Source organism: Rhinatrema bivittatum, chromosome 1 (genome assembly GCF_901001135.1).
Source record: "Rhinatrema bivittatum chromosome 1, aRhiBiv1.1, whole genome shotgun sequence".
Classification (NCBI taxonomy): domain Eukaryota; kingdom Metazoa; phylum Chordata; class Amphibia; order Gymnophiona; family Rhinatrematidae; genus Rhinatrema; species Rhinatrema bivittatum.
This window is the reverse complement of record NC_042615.1, coordinates 300,231,876-300,247,360: the sequence shown is the minus strand read 5'-3', so window position 1 is coordinate 300,247,360 and position 15,485 is coordinate 300,231,876. Positions and strand designations below refer to the sequence as shown.

The window sequence follows — 15,485 nt, the reverse complement described above, 5'->3', positions numbered from 1 at the left end:
CAAAATATGAATGCACCCGATTCCTACAGCTGCAGACTGTGGTTTAAATTTATCTGCTATGTTGTCCCATGGACCAGGTCTTAGAAATATCAGGAAACTAGGAACAGTTCAAAATGAAAAGATTCAAAAGCTCCTCAACTGGAGAATCTAGACCAGGAATGAAAGGGCTGTATAAGGTCGCATAGGAATGAAATTAATTTTCTGGCCTACTGAAATATTTTGTTCATTGTTTTAAACAAAGAATTTGCTTGGCCAATGTAAAGCTCCGTGGCACATAACAGAGTATCATGGAGTTGCATATGTAAATGTAACATGCTATCATAGCAATTTTCAAAAGCCCATTTATGTGCATAAAACCTATTGACAATTCAGTAGTCTATATTATTACAATTTCCAAAAGGCCACTTACACACCTAAGGACTGATTTTCAAAAGCATTTACACGAGTAAATGCACTTTACCCGTGTAAGTGGACTTTTGAAAATTCCTGCAATATATGCCATTGAATTGTCAATAGGTTTTACCCGTGTTAAGTGCACTTAACGCAGGTAAATGGCTTTTGAAAATTGCTATGATAGCATGTTACATTTACATATGCAACTCCTTTGAAAATTCACCTGTATAAGTGCATTTACATGCATGAACCCTTTTGAAAATTCCCACCTGAATGTAGTTTTGTTGCTGCCAACCAAATATGAAATCCTGTTGCAACACAAAATTACAAGTCAGCCTCCAAGGTACTGAATCTGGCAGCTCTTCCAACAGGAAGAATCTGTCTTATCCAGGCCTCAGAGCAGCAAGAGGATTCTGAAAAATGAATTAGAGCAAGCTGGTCCTAATTATAGATTGCAGCATCTTTCACTAGATTCCAGAGAGATTTAATTTAAAAGAAAAATTGCGACAACCCCTTCCCCCCACCAATGCAATTCTTCAGTGAGTCCTGTTTTAGCAGCAGATGCTTGCTTCATGTAGTAGAAATATTTCAGAGTTCCTGGCTATCCTGCTAAGCTCTGTATTAATTGGGTGTCCTGTTAGAAATAAGCTCTGGAATTCATTGCCAGAGGATATGGTTAGAGCTGTTAATGTAGCTGGGTTTAAAAAAGGTTTGGGTAAGTTCATGGAGGACAAATCCATTAACTTCTATTAATCAAGTTGACTTAGAAAATAGCCACAGCTTTTACTGGCATCAGTGTTTGGGTACTTGCCAGGTACTTGTAGCCTGGATTGGCCACTGTTGGAAACAGGATGCTGGGCTTGATAGACCCTTGGTCTGACCCAGTATGGCAACTTCTTATGTTCTTATGGGAAAAAATGCTCCCGTTCATCTAGAGCAAGGGTGGTCAACCAATAGCTCAGGTGCAAAATGCAGCTCTTGCCCTCCTGTCCCCAAGGCAGCTGGGCAGCACTGCGGATGACAGGAGAGGAGGGCTGGAGCAGAGACTACAACATAACAGAGCAGAGAAGAGCCATTTAGATCCCTGCCCTAGCCATACTGTCCGCCCTCCACCTTACCTGCTGCCTGGAGTAGAGGGTTTTCCTCTGTTCTGCTGTATAGAGGGGCGAAGCAGAAATAGACACTGTCCCAGGCCCAGAAGATCACTGTGCTCCCAGCACTTGGAATTCAGCTGATAATAGAGGGGAGAATGAAGTCACCTGGAGCTCCAGTCAGGCCAAAATTATTTCTGCTAAGGAAAAGGGAGTGAATATTGATATGGGGGTGAATGGAGGTAAATGTATGGTGGACAGTGTGAGAAGTAGTACATATTTGGGAATGTGATAGATGTGACTATTTGGAGGAGAGGAGAAATGCAAGGGAGGTGAATAATTCTGTGGGGAATGATGCAAAAAGGGGTGAATATTGGGAGAGTTGAGGAACAGGATAATTGATGTCATTTTCTTCCCATCTCCCTGACGTCAGCAATGGAAATTGGGCTGTCTTGCATCTTATTCCACCCCAAGGCCTGTGCTGCCATGTGCTCTGCAGCAGGCAGGAGGGAACCAGGGCTAGGGTGGATGGAACAGAGGGAGTGAAAGGCATTGGGATAGGAGTTGCATGAGAGGGATGTTGGGAGGGAGGGGTTGTATGTGAAATAGTGTGGGGGGAGTGGAAGGGGCACAAGAAGATCTGGGGAAAAGGCAGCAGAGGGGTGAAAGAAAGCCAGATGGGGAGTGTGTGAGTGTACGTACGCCAGAACTGATGATGGGGTTTGGTGAAAAAGCCAGGAATGGTGTTAGAATGGGCGTGGGACAGAGGAGGAGATGAGGATGTGTGTGAAAAAAAAGCCATTGATGGCAAAGTGTGTACCGGGGGATGGGTGACAAAGCCAGAGGTGGTGAAGGGGGAAGAAAGGATGAGAGTCAGAGGTGTGATGGAGGTGGAGGGGGATGAAAGAGGTGTGATGGAGGTGGAGGGGGAAGAAAGAGGTGTGATGGAGGTGGAGGGTTGCGAGAGATCCAAACATGGTGTTTGGGAAGGGGAAGGATTTGGAAGGAAACCCACAGAGAGAGGTGAGGGTGGAGATCCAGAGAGAGTACTGGGGTAGGGGAAGAAAGAGGAGGATTGGGGTCAGGAGAGATGGAAAGAGTGGGTGGGGACAGAAGGAAAAAGAGAGAGAAGGGTGGGGGCAAGCAAAGAGAGGGAGGGAGGGTGAGGCAGGAGAGAAAGAGGTGGACTTTGGGGATATTGATGCTGGGCAGGGGATGGGGAGGGGAGAGACGATGTGGGGGCAGGGTGGAAACAGCAGGAATCGAGGCAGGGAAAAGAAAATGGTCAGAGCAAAGTACAGGATATGGGGGTAAATTAGCGCAAGGAGTGAGGTGGAAGATGTTATGTTGGGGCTGCTGAGCCTCTGTCATTGTTCTTTTGTGGGGTGGAGGATGTTATGATTGAGCTGCTGAGAGAGAGAGGAATGTGGGAAAAGGGGAGGGAAATTGAGAGAGGACTGGTGAGAACAAATTGGGATCGAGAGAGAGACTGGTGGGAAGACAGAGATTGGTAGGGACAGTATGGTATTGAGAGAAACTGAAGGGGAGTCGTAGACAGGGTGGGAGGATATTTATTTATTTATTTATTTATTTATTTAAAACATTTATTAACCGGGGTGAGATTCTTTATTATTTATTCTGACCTTGTAAATCCTGTTATTAACCGCAAATTACAGAATCTTTTCTAAGTGGTATACAGTGTTACATAAACAGCAGAATCATCAGAGAGGATTTAAACCAGCTGAGGGCGGTGCCAGAGATGCCGATGTCTGAAAGTCGGTTGATGAGGAGAGATGCCGATGTCTGAAAGTCGGTTGATGAGGATTGAATGGTTCACAGTGTCAAACGCTGCTGAGATGTCGAGAAGAGCCAGTAGATAGGATTGGCCTTTATCTAGGCCCATTAGGATGTTGTCTGTAAGGGAGATTAGAAGGGATTCCGTGTTTAGGCATTTCCGGAATCCGAACTGGGAAGGGTAGAGAATGATGTGGACGTCGAGGTAATTGGAGAGTTGATTGTTAACTAATTTTTCCATTAGTTTGGCGATAAATGGTAGATTGGCGATGGGACGGAAGTTAGCGGAGTTGGCTGGGTCCAAGTTAGGTTTCTTGAGTAGAGGTTTGAGTGACGCAAGTTTCAAGGAGTCGGGAACAGATCCTTGGGAATGGGAATGACTATGGTGTTGGGGATGGTGAGTAAGAGTTTAGTGGGTATGTGGTCGGAAGGATGGGACGAAGGCTTCATGTTTTGAGTATGGATTCGATTTCAAGAGAAGATGTGAGTTCGAAGGAATTAAGTGAGGGTTTCTGGGTGGATAGGGGTAGGTTGTATACAGGAGGAGGTTGGTTGGCTGACGTGATCAGTGGTGCTAGTAAGTTATTGATTTTCTTCTCGAAGAATGTGGCCAATTCCGTGGATTTATTTTGGGCTTCTTCTGGGATGGTTGGTGGGACCGGTTTAGTGAGAACTGAGACATAAGAAAATAAAGCCTTTGGGTCATAGAGAAAGCTATGGATTTTTTTGGCGAAGAAGTCTTTCTTGGTGCGTAAAATTGTGATTCTGTAGTGGTTCATGGAGGCTTTGTAGGTGGCCTGTGAGGTGGGTGTGGGATCCTTGCACCAATGTAGTTCCTTGTGTCTTAGGGCTTGTTTGAGCTTCTTGGGTTCTGCTGAGAACCAGGGTTTTTTGTTGAGTCGGGCCGAGTTGATTTCCTTGGATGTCATGGGACAAATTTTATTTGCTATGGAGTTCGTGATGTTGAACCATGAGGTCATAGCAGTGTCAGCATGGGAGAGATTCAAGTTAGGTAGGTCTGTGGAAAGGCGGGAGTCGAGGTCATCTCTGGAGCATGGTTTTCTGAAGTGGATTGTTGTTTTGGAGATGTGGGGAGTCCATTTTTTATTTTTTAGTGATAATTCAGTAGAGATCAGTGAATGGTCTGACCAAAGGATGGGGGTACAGGGGGGATGGGGGTACAGGGGGGGGCGGGGGCAGTAGGCAAGATGGATTCATTTGTGAAAATGAGGTCCAGAGTGTGGCCTGTTTTGTGAGTGGGTTTATTTATGATTTGCTTGAAACCCATAGCAATGAAGGAAGATAGGAGGGCTTCGCAGTTAGGTGTTAGAGTGGGAGAGTCCACATGGATGTTAAAATCTCCTAATATAATAGCAGGGGAATCAGTGTTAATGTGTTTGGCTATGATTTCAATGAGAGGAGAAGGATTAGACTCTATAAGCCCTGGGGGGGGCGCATAGATTAGGTAGATTTGTAATTGGTTAGATTTGAAGAGTCCAATTTCTAGCTTAGTAGCCGAATTTAAGATTTGAGGAGATAATCTAAGTTCTTTCTTTGCTGCTAACAGTAGTCCGCCCCCCCCCCCCCCCCCTTTTTTTTGAGTCTGGGTAGTGAGAAGATGTCATATAGATGTAGTGGCAGCTGATTCATTAGAGCTATATCTGTGTTTTTCAACCCCGTTTCTGTGATGGCACAGATGACACAAAAATCTCAGCTTGTAAACACCATTACATAAAAGTTACCTAATATGGATTACACAAGACATAGAGGAGTTGAACTGGAACCCCCTGATTTCTTACAGTATCAGAGAAAGGTATTAGAGGGCCATCAATCATTAACACGAGAACAATCATCCAGATGTGTGCTACGAGAAATCCACATGGCTTCAGTTTTATTAAAATTCAAAACCAATTGATTTGAAGATATCCAACCTTTTAATATAAGCTAAACCTTACTGAATTTGTGCTATGGTTGAAACTAAGTCAGAATGTACAGGAAAAAATAATTGGATGATATCAGTGTATATTTAAAAAAAAAAAAAAAAAAAAGGAGAATACTGTTTTAAGATCAGAGAAAAGGACAGAGATAATGTGGCTGATAGTGTAGATCCCTGAGGGACACAAACTACTAACTGGTAAGGACAGCTTGAGATAGAGAGAGAAAGGGAGACAGAGAGGCTGGTGGGCACAGGATGGAAGGATTGAGAGAGAATAGTGGATGAACTGAAATTGGTGGGGCTCAGGGTGGGGGATTGAGAGAGAGACTGGTGGGAACTGTGAGATTGAGAGAGTGGTGGGAGGATTAAGACAGAGAGACTGATGGAGACTCGGGGACAGGATGTGAGGATTGAGAGGGATCAATAGGGACAGGATAGATACACAAATAGGTGGGGAAAGAGTTTGGGGTCAGAGAGAGATGAGGGGGAGAATTGAAACTGGTGGGGACAGGGTATGAGGATTGAGTGTAACTGATTGGTGCAGGTTGAGGAAACTGAGAAAAAATAAGACTGATAGGGATAGGGTGGGGGATTGAGGCGAGATGGACAAAGAAAGAGAGACTAGTAGGAACAGGTTGGGAAGATTGAGAGAGACTGAGCAGGACAAGGTGTGGGAATTAAGAGTGAGAGAGGACTGGAGGAAAAAAGTAAAGCTCTTCAGTACTGTGCATTTTGTTTTCTTGGCTCTTGATCTGTGAAATGTTGGCCACCTCTGAACTAGGAAACTGTTGGGCAAATTTTCATTCCACATGATCATTGTGGTATTATAAATGAAGGCCAACTGTTAGTGCTGATTCTTATTTTGCAGGGGTAGAAAACAACCCACTGTTTGTACTGCCATATTTTATATCCCAGCAAACCAACTTTAAATCAATCCCATTGTTTTCAGTATTTTAGAGTATTTATAGTACTCAACTATGCATTACACGGTGATAATATACAAAATGGTTTGCATTAAGGAATTTCATGGTAAACAGATTACATAGTAAGAATGTATATAGATGAAGGCAGTATGTCAATACATCTGCAAGTGTGTTATTGCCCTTGTTAAACTGATGGAAAACAAGGTTCTATATAAAATTAAAAGAAATGTAATTTTTAATCTTGTTTTATACCTTCAAACTTCTCAGTTGAAATCACAATGAAACCAGAGTAAATTGTAATATCAACAAGCAATACTAAAATCTATACCAATGTTTAGTGCTGACTATATATGTATTAATGAGATTCATATCTTACCTATTTGAAATTACAGCGCTTAATTTTTCTCAACCATTTGGAGTATGTCAATAATAATATCATAACAAGTTCCCAAACCATAGTTTTAAAAGTTAGTCTAATATAATCTCCATTCTGAATTTTTTTTTCAGCTATTCCTAAAGTTATGATTGAACCTCCAGAGCATTTTGACTTTAGCAAGGATCCTACAAGGCATGTAGTGAAGGGCAATGGCACGTTCTCAAAAGGCAGTGGAGGCTATAACAATAGAATTCCAGACATTGAAGAGAAGGGAACAAGATGGCCCCCTGCACCACCACGTATACCAGCTATCATTACACCAAGGCCTGAACCAAGGACCACCACAAGGCCCACACCGAAACCCACCACAAGGCCAGCACCGAAACCAGTGACCAGGCCAGCACCAAAACCAGTGACCAGGCCAGCACCAAAACAGACAACAACAATAGCAACAACAACAAAGTCAATAACTAGAAGACCTGCCATTGTAACTACTGAAGCCCCTGTTGAAAAATATACAAATGCTAAAGGAGTTTCAGTGGATAACAGGATTCAAAAAGAACCTCAGAAACCAAGAGGCGATGTGTTCAGTAAGTAACCTGTTTTCTTCTCTTTATTATCTGGTCTATATAAGTTGATAGCTGTGTGTAATATAAGTAGAAAATTGTTCTTACAAAAGAAACTTGAAAGACCAGGGCAGGAACTGAGGTCAGCCATTAATAAAGGATTTTTAAATTAGTAACTCGATTGTGTATTACGTCACTCAGCATGTATTACAAACTGCTGATACATTGTTGGTTGAAGAGTTGCAGGCTGAATACTTATGACTGTAGGGGTTCCTTTTCTAGAGGAGAATGGGTTTTGGGAGCATCAATTGTAAAGGAAAGAGTTAATATAGTTAGTCATGATGAATCTCTTCATTTGATGATCATTAAGATCGTTCACACCTCTGCTCCCCCCCCCCCCCAAGAAACCAGTGATTTGTAAATATTCTGTGACACTTTTGGGTGAATTTGTAGCCCTTCAGAGGTCTTAGTAAGATATAGCAAGCAGCTTTGGGATTTACTGACTCAGAAGAGAGAACTATAGTCCTTGCTGGATTGCCTTTATTTTAAGCCTAGTTACACAACAATGGGTGGAAGTCTTTGTTGCAACATATGTAGTAAGTGTTTTGGTACCCATGGACCTCATAGCTAATGTTCAAAGGAAAACTGCTGGTGCCTAGAAGGACTGTGGGAACAAAAGTAACCACATGCCTTGCATCTGCTATTTCTGTGGGTGGTGGAATGGAGGCAAAATACTGTACGTAGATTTGAATGCGTGTAATTTCTCTTCCCCAACCGGAACACTCTGTCTATTATGGCTAAAAAGTACATGGTTTGTGAAACATAGAAACATAGAAATGACAGCAGAAGAAGACCAAATGGCCCATCCAGCTTGCCCAGCAAACTTTCACACTTATTTTTCTCATTCTTATCTGTTACTCTGACCGCTGAGGTCAGGGCCCTTATTGGTAGCTTTATGGTTCTAATTTCCTTCCACCCTTGCCATTGATGTAGAGAGCAGTGCTGGATCTGCATCAAAGTGAAGTATAAGTTTAATTGGTTAGGAGTAGTTACCGCTGCAATAAGCAAGCTACTCCCATGCTTATTTGTTTACCCAGCCTGTGCAATTCAGTCCTTGTTGGTTGTTGTCTGAATATAAATCCTCTTCTCTTTATTCTCCCTTACCGTTAAAGCAGTGAGCTACACTGGATATGCATTGAAAGTGAAGTATCAGGCTTATTTGGTTTGGGGTAGTAACCGCCGCAACAAGCAAGAGCTACTCCCCCACTTATTTGTGAATGGCAAATCCTTTTTCCACATTTCCTCTTGCCGTTGAAGCATAGAGAAATGTTGGAGTCGCATTAACCGTGTGTGTTTGTTGAATAAGGGTATTAATCACCAGGTAGTATTTGTCATTCCTGCAAGCCACCCCCATGCCTCTTCACTTCATTCACATCCTCTAGACATTATGGATCCGCAGTGTTTATCCCTCACCCCTTTGAAATCCTTCACAGTTTTAGTCTTCACCACTTCCTCCGGAAGGGCATTCCAGGCATTCACCACCCTCTCTGTGAAGAAATACTTCCTGACATTGGTTCTGAGTCTTCTTCCCTGGAGTCAAATCGTGACCCCTGGTTCTGCTGATTTTGTTCCAACGGAAAAGGTTTGTCATTGACTTTAGATCATTAAAACCTTTCAGGTATCTGAAAGTCTGTATCATATCACCCCAGTTCCTCTTTTCCTTCAGGTTATACATATTTAGATTCTTCAATCTCTCCTCATAAGTCATTCGCTGAAGACCATCCACCTTTTTGGTCGCCCTTCTCTGGACCGTCTCCATCCTGTCTCTGTCCCTTCAGAGGTACGGTCTCCAGAACTGAGCACAGTACTCTAGGTGAGGCCTCACCAGGGATCTGTACAAGGGGATAATCACTTCCCTTTTCTTACTCTATATTCCTCTCTCTATGCAGCCCAGCATTCTTCTGGCATTAGCTATCGCCTTGTCACATTGTTTCGCCAACTTCAGATCGTTAGACACTATCACCCCAAGGTCTTTCTCCTGCTCCGTGCACATCAGCCCTTCACCCCCCATTGAATACATTTCTTTCGTATTTCCACACCCCATATGCATGACTCTGCACTTCTTGGCATTGAATCTCAGCTGCCATATCTTCAACCACTCTTCCAGCTTCCTTAAATCCCGTCTCATTCTCTCCACTCCTTCCGGCGTGTCCACTGTGTTGCAGATCTTAGTATCATCCGCAAATAGACAAACCTTATCTTCTATCCTGTCTGTGATGCTGCTCACATAGATATTGAACAGGATCGGTCCCAACACCGACCCTTGTGGCACTCCGCTCATCACCGCTCTCTCTTCCAAGTAAGTTCCATTTACCATCACACATTGTCTTCTGTCCTTCAACCAGTTTGCTATCCAGGCCACCACCTTGGCACTCACTCCCAAGCTTCTCATTTTATTCACAAGCCTCCTGTGCGGGACCGTATCAAAAGCCTTGCTGAAATCCAAGTAGATGACATCGAGCGCTCTTCCTTGATCCAATTCCTTAGTCACCCAATCAAAAAAGTCAATCAGATTTGTCTGACAGGACCTTCCCTTGGTGAAACCATGCTGCCTCTGGTCCAGTAATTCAGCTGCTTGTAGATAGTTCACTATTCTTTCCTTCAGTAGCGACTCCAATACTTTTCCCACCATCGAGGTGAGGCTAACCGGCCTATAGTTTCCAGCCTCCTCGCTGCTCCCACTCTTGTGAAGAGGGACCACCACTGCTCTTCTCCAATCACTTGGCACCACTCCCATTTCCAGGGATCTAGTGAACAGGACACACAGCGGAGCCGCCAGCACATCTCTGAGCTCCTTCAGTATCCTGGGATGAATCTCATCAAGCCCCATGGCTTTATCCACTTTCAGTTTTCCTAGGTCTTCCCATACATTCTCTTCCGTAAACGGAGTTTCATCCATTCCACTCCCCTCCATTTTCTTCTTAACTAGCAACTGTCCTTCTCTGGGGTCTTCTTTAGAGAACACCGAACTGAAGTATTCATTTAATATTTCTGCCATTTCTTCATCGGTTTCCACCCATTGTTCCTTTTCACCTTTCAATTTCACTATACCACTTTGGACTTTTCTCCTTTCACTGATGAATCTGAAAAATGTTTTGTCACCTCGCTTTACCCCTTTGGCAATCCTTTCTTCCGCTAGACTTTTGGCTTTCTTGATTTCTTTCTTTGTCTCCCTCAATTTTACCATATATTCTTCCTTGTGATCTTCCCTTTGGGATCTTTTATATTTCTTAAATGCTGTTCTTTTATCTTTTATTTTATCAGCCATCTCCTTTGTGAACCAGATAGGTTTCATTCTTTTCTTGCATTTCTTAACTTTTCTAACATATATATTAGTCGCCTCAGTAATTGCTCCTTTTAATTTGGCCCACTGTTGTTCCCCATCTCTCGCTTTCTCCCAGCCTTCTAGTTCTTCCTCCAGGTACTTCCCCATTTCAACAAAGTCGTGTTTTTGAAACTCAAAACCCAGGTCTTTGTGCTACTTCTCCGCATCATATTAGTGATATGAAACCATTTGATGATCACTGGTGCTGAGGTGGGCACCCACCCGGACATTATCTCCATTAGTGAGCACTAAATCTAGTATAGTTCCCTCCCTCATAGGCTCCATTACCATTTGTTTGAACAGAGCCTCTTGCAGGGCATCCACTATCTGTCTACTGCTGTTTGATTCCGCAGAAGGGATTCTCCAGTTTACATCCGGCAGATTAAAATCTCCGACAATCACTACTTCTTCCTTCTTACCCATCTTTGGGTACTTCCATTTGATTTGGAGGCCTGTAAACCATGCCAATAAAAATGGATGCCCCATCATCTTTCTTTAGGATGGCCCATAAAGCTTCTTCTTTGCCCATCTTCCTTGCAGCTCGGATGCTTGGAGCCATTCCTCCCCCTTTTCTTTCCTCTTTGTCCTTCTTTAATAAGTTATATCCCAGTATGATAGTATCCCAATCATGTGACTCCGTGAACCACATCTCCGTGACAGCAACAATGTCCAAGTCTGCCTCCATCATTAGGGCTTGCAGGTCTGGGATGTTATTGCCCAAACTACGAGCATTTCTGCTCATAGCTTTCCAGCTATTCTGGTACAGGTTAATGCTTTTCTTGGACTCTCTGTGACGTATTTAGCTGACTTTTGTTGTCCACTTTGCCCTTTTTCATTGTATTTGTATTTGGGGGGTGACATTCTAATGTCCTACTGTCACCCCAGTCATCTAGTTTAAATGCCTTATGACATAGGATTTGAATTTATCTCTTTTTCCCTCCACAGACAGATGTACTCCATCTTTGACAAAGAGCTTTTTTTCTGTTCCATACACGGCCCCAGCCCCCAATATATTCAACACATTTTTCTTTACATCAGGATTTGAGCCATACATATCAATATGGCTTAGCCTTTCCTTCCCCTTTCCATGAACACGTAACACTTCTGAAAAGGTAATGGCTGTCACCATATGACTAATCTGTGTCGACTGCAAACGGGAAATCTCTCTGTACTACTTGGAAAGTATATACACATATTTATAGCCATGGTAAATGGCCCAGAGGGATCTAATTTATTGACTTCTTCATTACCTAGCAAAATATATTTGAAAATGTCTCCTATTTAGAAACAGGCACAGGGTTGCCATATATCCCAGTGTGATGGACTAGGGACTTCACGCAGTCAGTCTATTCCAGCAATAAGTGCGGTTAGAGAGATGACGAGCACTTCAGAGCAGAACGGGGAAGAGAGAAAAGAGGTAATCCTGCTTCAAGGACAAGGTAGTTGGGAATCATAGCTTCAGAAAGTTGTGGTTCACCAAAGGAATCCGGTAATGCCCTTTAAGGGAAAGGCTGCTGGGTAGTGCAGTCCCAAAGGGACAGAATATAAGGAGCCATGAGGTTAATCAAGTTGTGATTTTGGAAGAGGAGAAAAGTGTCCTGGAGAGACTGCAAGAGGCAGATGTGGAAGCTATGAAGAAAGGCAGTAGCTTGATTGCAGGGGGCCTGGATAAACTGAGGGCTACCCACTCCCAAGTGGAAATATCTGTAAGCAGGCTGGGTGAGTCTGCTGCCGCATTTAGCAGCCAGCAAAAGGGTACAATAGGAAAGGGTGTTCGATTGCCATGTAAAGCTTAAGTCAACCTGTGTATGAGACAGCTGTTATACTGTCGGGAAGACCGTGGTGTTGAAGGGAAACGGACCTGCACTGCTTCCTGGGGAGTAACTGGCTAACCGATAAGCTAAAAGGCAGCATTTTACTGCAAGACCCTGGCTATGCAGTTATTTCCAGAGATCTGGCAGAGGTCCCAGGATGTGAGCAGTATCCTGTCACATCCGAATTTCATTAACATGGATTAAAAAAAAAACACAACTACCTAATGTTAAAGTCCAAAATAGGATGCATTACTTCCTCCATTGACTTAAAGGAAACTAACTAAAGAACATTCTGAAATAAATGGTGAACCAAAGTGAACAAAATAGATTAAAATGGCAAACGAAACAAACCACACTGAATGCTATTTTACCTTTCTTGACTATCTGCCCAGAATAGCAGGTGCAAGTACACGCAAACGTCACATTAGCTGAAAATTACCTACTTAAGGGTTACATGTGCGTATCAGGTGGGCACGCATAGCTGCCAGTTAACTAGAAAATGCTTATTGTTCCTCGTACAATGTTCTCTTATCATATTGGTTTTGCATATAGTAAATATATACAGGGCAAATATTTGGGCGCAGGCTGCTCACTCAGAAGAAATTGCTGTGTGTGTTCAGAAGTTGTGAATGCAACCAGAAATGAACTTCCCTAAACTGCAGTGTTTGTTGTCCGATTTAAAAAAAAAAAAAAAATCATCTTGGTAGTTTGATTTTAAATTCTAGTGCTTAGCGCATATCAAAATCGTAAAGATCAGTTTGTAACAAGAAATTGCTCGTAGTTTGATTGAAGCTCGTGATTCGTTTTTGAGAATATATTGCATTAGATAGAAGTGGCTACACCGAGGTGCAGGAGATGTGTGTAGCATTTTTTTCTTACAGCAACTGTGTTCCCTGGCTGTCTGGGGATTTTGTATTTCATGCAATCATTTGATCACATTCGAGACTCTGGGAGCACAGAGCACAGCTTGATAAATTCTTAGGGATCTCCTGGGTATGTATAAAAGCCGAGAATATGGTTGTCAACTTGAGTCTGATCAACAAGTTTAATAACTCATTACCGAAGATAACGCTGAAGAGACTGAGAGTTCAAGGGCAAGCAACTAAATTTATTACGTGATTAGAGCATTTATCATGTCTGGAGAGACTGGAAAAGACGAGGAATGTTTACTTTGGAATAATGGAAGATAATGGGATATTATCATTAGAGCACTTTAGAAAGGCATAGAAAGATTTATTTGAGGAGGGTAAGTGAAACTGGCTGGTTTAAAACTGTTTATGAATCTAAGGGAACTTTTTTTTTTAACAATTTCATAAATATGTCTTTGGAGTAATCTCCCTTCATGTTTACCATACCAACTTTGAAAGAATGAATTGAACATATTGGGGTAGATTTTAAAAATTGCGCGCGTCCATGTGCGCTCGCTACCCGGCGCGCACACGTGGACACGTGATTTTATAACATGCGAGCGGACTGGGAGAGAACTTTTCAACCCCCTAGCCTGACCTCCTAAACCCCCCCAAATGCCTTGATACCTGCTTCGAGCAGGAACAAGTTGCACGCGCCGGCACCCTGCCGGCACAGCGCCAAATGGTCACTGTGCCGGGCATCTCTAGCCCCACTCCCCCCCCCCCCCCCGGACCGCCCCTTTCAGCAACCCCAGGACTTACACGTATGACGGAGCCTTTGAAAATAGGCCCGGCGCGCGTAGGTGATTTAAAATCTGGCCCATTGTCTTTCTGGCTGCAAATAACATACAGTAAATGATATAAGCATGTATGAATAATAGTCATGGCAGTCTACAGCATTCAGGAGAAGGCTGATCATGATGCTCATCATAACCTGGCCACCGCTCCTCTCAGCTCGCCACGATCGAAGCTTAACCCCCTGTGCAATGCGGTGTGTGTGAAAAGAAAGCTATTCCGGGCTTGTTTACGGCACTTCTCAGCGATATGTAGGAGGGGGAGTCCCAGAGCTCTCACACCCAACCTCCGTTTAGCTCCGTGCCATAACTGGAAGTCCAGCTGATCATGATGAATGATTTTTTTTTTTCAGCCTAAAAAAAAAAGATATCTTAAGGAAGTGCTCCTGTCTAGCTGACTAAAGAAAATCAGCTGATTTGCAGTGAGCTCTATTGATAGTGTTGTACTATGTCAAAACAAGAAAAATATTAATACCAGCAGCTGCGTCCCTGCTTCCCAGTCCTTCCTGTGGACTCTGCTGTGGGCTTTCCACTTTCTCCCCTTGTCCCCTTTCTCTCATCCCTCATCTGGTCCCTCCCCTCTCTCATTCACCCTATTCCTCTCTCACATCTTCCACTCCCTCCAGCTCCCCTTGCTGTGTATGTTCTGTAATGTGTCCTGTTTTGATATGCACAATAAAGCAGGCACAATGCAGAGCACTGAAAATCTGCAGATGCCTGTAGTCAATCTGTCGATGATTTCCTTGCTTTATATGAAGAAGATTTGCATGCACACCTGCAGTTTTTTTTTATTGGATTACTGTGTAAAGCAGCAGCTTGCTTTCTGGATTAACTATTCCTATGTCCCTTTCTTTGAACTGAAAAGACAAGTTTGCCAAGATCATGGCAGTGGGTTTTTTCCTTATAACAGTAAATTAGGAATCTTTGTAGGCTGAGATACCATTTTATTGGACCAACATAAAAATTATCCAAAGATGATGTAGCATGTGAGTCATCACATAGCCTTTCCCTTCAGATCTGAATAGCAAAACTAATCACAGAGGTGTCTATTAACCCATGGGGAGGTTATAAAGGAGGCTGGGGTGAATAGTTATTTTGGCTGGCTGGCGAATAAATATTTTTGAGATTCATCCATGGAGCAAAGCCTGTTTGGGTGCCCTAACAGAGAAGAATTACATGCAAATAATCATATAATGAAAGCAGGTTGTACCCTCACTGCCCTCAGTGCTATAGATTACATTAATTACTTCATTTTTCTATGCATGAACATCCTTTCTGAGATGCAAAGTGGCTCATCTGATGTCAGCAACATCTGGAATTGGGTGAGAAATTGTACCAAGCATGTGGAGGCTGGAATGTCCATGCAAACAAAGAGCAAGAAGCAGAGAATGCCTGCATATACCTCAATCCTCACACAGTCTCATTTGCATACTCTTTGATTCACTTATTCCCTCCACTCCCATAGGGATGATGGCGAAAATAGCAGCTCTTCAGAAGTCACTACA

General features: G+C 43.1%; 1 protein-coding gene across 6 annotated transcripts in view; it reads left to right on the top strand.

Annotated features, from left to right (window-relative positions):
• The window catches only part of NPNT (nephronectin), a 164,740-nt gene that overhangs the window by 89,788 nt on the left and 59,467 nt on the right, over positions 1 to 15,485 (top strand). For all 6 annotated transcript variants that reach the window (XM_029596875.1, XM_029596878.1, XM_029596895.1 and 3 more), the window contains one exon: positions 6,645 to 7,103. In XM_029596875.1, coding sequence (XP_029452735.1) covers positions 6,645 to 7,103 — 459 coding nt within the window. The remainder of the gene's footprint in view (positions 1 to 6,644; positions 7,104 to 15,485) is intronic.